Source organism: Rutidosis leptorrhynchoides, chromosome 4 (assembly GCF_046630445.1).
Source record: "Rutidosis leptorrhynchoides isolate AG116_Rl617_1_P2 chromosome 4, CSIRO_AGI_Rlap_v1, whole genome shotgun sequence".
NCBI classification, from domain to species: domain Eukaryota; kingdom Viridiplantae; phylum Streptophyta; class Magnoliopsida; order Asterales; family Asteraceae; genus Rutidosis; species Rutidosis leptorrhynchoides.
Window position 1 is genome coordinate 187,600,900 of NC_092336.1, and position 3,833 is coordinate 187,604,732.

Below are 3,833 nucleotides of genomic sequence, written 5' to 3' on the forward strand. Positions count from 1 at the left end.
TGAAGTTAAGTGATTTGGTATTTAATTGAATTTGTAAATCTGTTTGTTGTGTTGTAATATAATCTACATTGAGTCCAGGATAAATGGTGGCTATTTGGATTTAACGTATAATCTGCATTTAGACCATTTGGACTAACGGGTCAACTAAAAGAGATATCATATGGGTCGAACATGTCAAAGTGGATAAAAGTGAACATTAGTGTTACTACTCCAATAACATTCTACAAGCAACCCCATTTTAAACAATTGGAAAGTCACAATGCTGGATGCAACCTACAACCCATATTCTTATCCCCGCCCATCGGCAATATATGAAATACCAGAGGTGGTGGAAGACTATCGTCCGATTGCAATTATTATCGTCAAAGTAGGTTAGTTACTTCTGAATTGGAGATATTTATTATGATAGTTACTTATGTTACTTCTTTAATTCAAATGGCATTTTACTAATCATTGACGTTAGCTACCGTAATTTATGTTTAGCATACATACTCTAGATATATATTTGGCCAAATTATAAAAATTAACTGACTTTTAACTTACTAACTATAGTACGGAGTGTCATTATTTATTAATGTTACATTTTTGTTGTAAAAATGTAACATTGGTATTTAGATACATGATGCTCATACCTGCTTGATCAATTCATTGATAAATGGAAAAAAAGAATGACAGAAATATGGCGGATCATTAAAAAACTGATGCAATTTCTTACTGATTCATGCACCCTGGCATTCCTTGAAAGACTCGATAAAATCTAACTTGACATGGGCTCAAAGTTTTGAGGTAATGTTGATTTTAGTTCCAACAATGCATATAAGTACAATGTTGATTTTAGTTCAAAAAGCTTTTATTTGCAAAAGTTGATGTTAATATAAATTTTCATGCAGAGGACTTAGCAGCGGAATGGTTTCAAAAAGCTATAAATATGTTGTAATCGACTTGCAAGAAAATGCGTTGAAACTGCGGGTAATAAACTTACATGCTTATTAGACTAATTCATTTCTAGAGTTAATCTTTTTGGGAAAAAAAAATCTAGGCTTAACAATTACATACGATAATGGTTGTTGTAGACAAAAAGTTTCACCACTTTCAACCCATTTACTTATACTTGAGTTGAGTTGGGTTTCCAATTGTGTTTATGGATGGTATGAAATTTTATCAAGGTGTAGCCTCAAAATATACTTCATTCAAAGTTGTTTTACTTATTATGAAGTTCAAATAAAAATTAAAATGTTGGTATGTCAAGCTATACTGACCAGTTTTAGCCCGCATAAAAATGTAAAGAAACTCATTCAATCAAGAGAGTAATCTTTGAATGTAAGGTTAAGAGAGCCAGGTACGAGGTTGGTTTGTTGAAGCAATGAGAAAGGAGCTGACTCTGGGATTATTTTCTTGATCCCATGATATATATGTCTAGACTCTCCCCCGAATATCAATACGTCTCCCGATTGCAACGTAATCTCCTTTGCATGGGCCATGTCACCGGTATAACTATAAACGAATCTTACAGAGTCACCAATGGTGACAGAAACCACCGGCAATCCTCCTTCCAGACTACTTCGGCCTTCATCCCGATCCTGCATCGTGGTGGAGATATATATACACAGCACAAATATATAATGTAAGATATATAAATATTTTGCCTTAGATTCAAAGAAATAGTAACTAAAACAGTGTTTATAGGTTAGTTGCAAGGGTGTAAATGAGCCAAGCTACTTGTGAGCTACTCGAGGTCGAATTGTTAAAATTCTCGATTTGAGCCGAGCTTAAACGAGCTCCAGCTTTTATTGGGTCATTATAACCCACCTAGGCGGTTTACGTGTCTTTTTTGAAAAAAATTTCCTGACAATATCTAATTTTAAGAGAAGGAAATGCAATTGTTATCTAGGTAACTTTTTCTAAAATAAAATTAATATTGTACAAACGAGCTGAGCTCGAGCCCTAAGTTTTCCAATTGAGCAAACGGTAAAGAATAGAAAAGCTAACCTGACGAAGACGAAGTTTTCCAATGGTAGTAGTATAAAATTTGACGATACAAATGTCCGGGTCCATTAAAGGCATGTAAGAATCATGTGCTCTTAGAATTGATTTTACAGCCAATAACAAGAGATGATTAGGAATGGGTGGTGCTTCAGAACCGTCACTTCGGTGTTTCCAATCATATCTTGTTATCGGGTCCCAATTTCGACCAAAGCACATCATCTGAAAGTTCTTTCTGCGTCCAGCTCTGGTTACAGGTCGGTAGAATCCCCCGGGACCCATACCAAATTTTTGACACGTATTCACAATTTCAACCTAAGAGAGTAGTAAGATTATACAAATGTTTTTTAAATAATCGAGTAATTTACAGCAATTGTATCCGAAAGTAACAAGAAAACACACACACACACACACACACATCTATAATACATGGTAGTAATAATAACGATATTATCATTGTTTTTAATAAATATAAAAAAACATAATGTTAAGCTTATACCTGTTCACTCACGCTGACGTAATTCTTGAAAAGAACCATTCCCTTTTCTAGATTCATCCGCGATCTAATATCACGATTTCCTTGTTCTTTATCATTTCGGATTAAACTGAATTCTTTTGCTTTATTCAATAGATATGCAAAAGTCTTTTCATTTAGGTTGATCATATCCAGATGATACCTATCATCCCGAGGATTATATGGCGAAGCCTGTATATTAATCAAACAATGTTTTCTTAAATAAATAATAAATAAAAAAAATAAAGTCTTACAAATGAGTTATCTCTCCACACAACTTATCTTACAAGTGTTTGACAACATTAAAAAAGAAGTAAAAAAGCAAAAAAAATTCAGCAATCACACATAATCTAAAAAAGCTCATAGCCCTTCATTTGTTGATTCTTTTCCACCCGTCACCATTAATATTATTATGCATATATATTAACAACGAATTAAAGAAGAAAACAGAATACAATATATATTTACTCAAAAGACTCACAATAGCACTAGCAGATGCATTACGAAAAGGAATCAATGACTGGGGCTTCATCATCGCCATCCCCTTTAAGCCTTTCATCATCACCATTCCCTTTAAGCCTTTCATCATTGTCATAATCACCACCTGTATGTAAGTGTAACATCCGTAACTTGAAAATCAATCATAAATTCATAATCGACCTTTTTTTATTATAACTGTACGTGTATATGTATATATATGAAATTGAAAGGTTTGTTTACTCCATACAAGCAATTAAATACGAATACTAAATCAACACTTATCAATAAAGCATAAACAAATTTCAAAATATAACGGATTCTAACATGATCAGAAGCAACATTTGAAAGTTTGGTGACTCAAACTAGTCTCGTAAACGCTCAATAACTAGTATATTAGTGAATGCCATTTACGATTCTAACATAATCGTGGACCAATTCAAGTATTGTTCAAACATATTGATAGTTGATTCGATTAGTGGAAGCCATTTTACGATTTCGTCAGTTTAGTTGTAGCTATTTAACAAACAAGATATAAAATATTAATTTAAAAGAATCGCATATATGTAGTAGATTGTAAGCTAACCTTAAGAAGAATATCGAAGAAGAATCAAGGAGTCAGGAATTAGGAATACGACTGCGATTAGGGTGCCGGGAGAGAAGGAATAAATACGGAGTATAATTTAGGGCGAGTGTGCGGATCTTTTATATTTAGTAATAAAAATAATTACTTAGTACGAATAATAAATACTACCTCAGTCTCATTCCAATAGAGCAGTATTCATTTTGGGCTGTTCCATTCTGATAGTACACTTTCATAAATAGAAAAGAAAGAAGATATTTCATTGGTGGATCTGGA

The 3,833-nt window shown here is 33.1% G+C and overlaps 1 protein-coding gene across 1 annotated transcript; it reads right to left on the reverse strand.

Annotated features, from left to right (window-relative positions):
- Window positions 1–1,201: 1,201 nt before the first annotated feature.
- On the reverse strand, window positions 1,202–3,570 carry LOC139844775 (DNA N(6)-methyladenine demethylase ALKBH1D-like). The gene is made up of 5 exons (XM_071834999.1): window positions 3,561–3,570; window positions 2,979–3,068; window positions 2,483–2,689; window positions 1,990–2,298; window positions 1,202–1,580 (listed from the first exon to the last, which is right to left on the reverse strand). The coding sequence occupies exons 2-5, from the start codon at window positions 3,063–3,065 to the stop codon at window positions 1,296–1,298; spliced, it is 888 nt and encodes a 295-aa protein (XP_071691100.1). The 5' UTR covers window positions 3,066–3,068; window positions 3,561–3,570; the 3' UTR covers window positions 1,202–1,295.
- Between the last annotated feature and the right edge of the window lie 263 nt (window positions 3,571–3,833).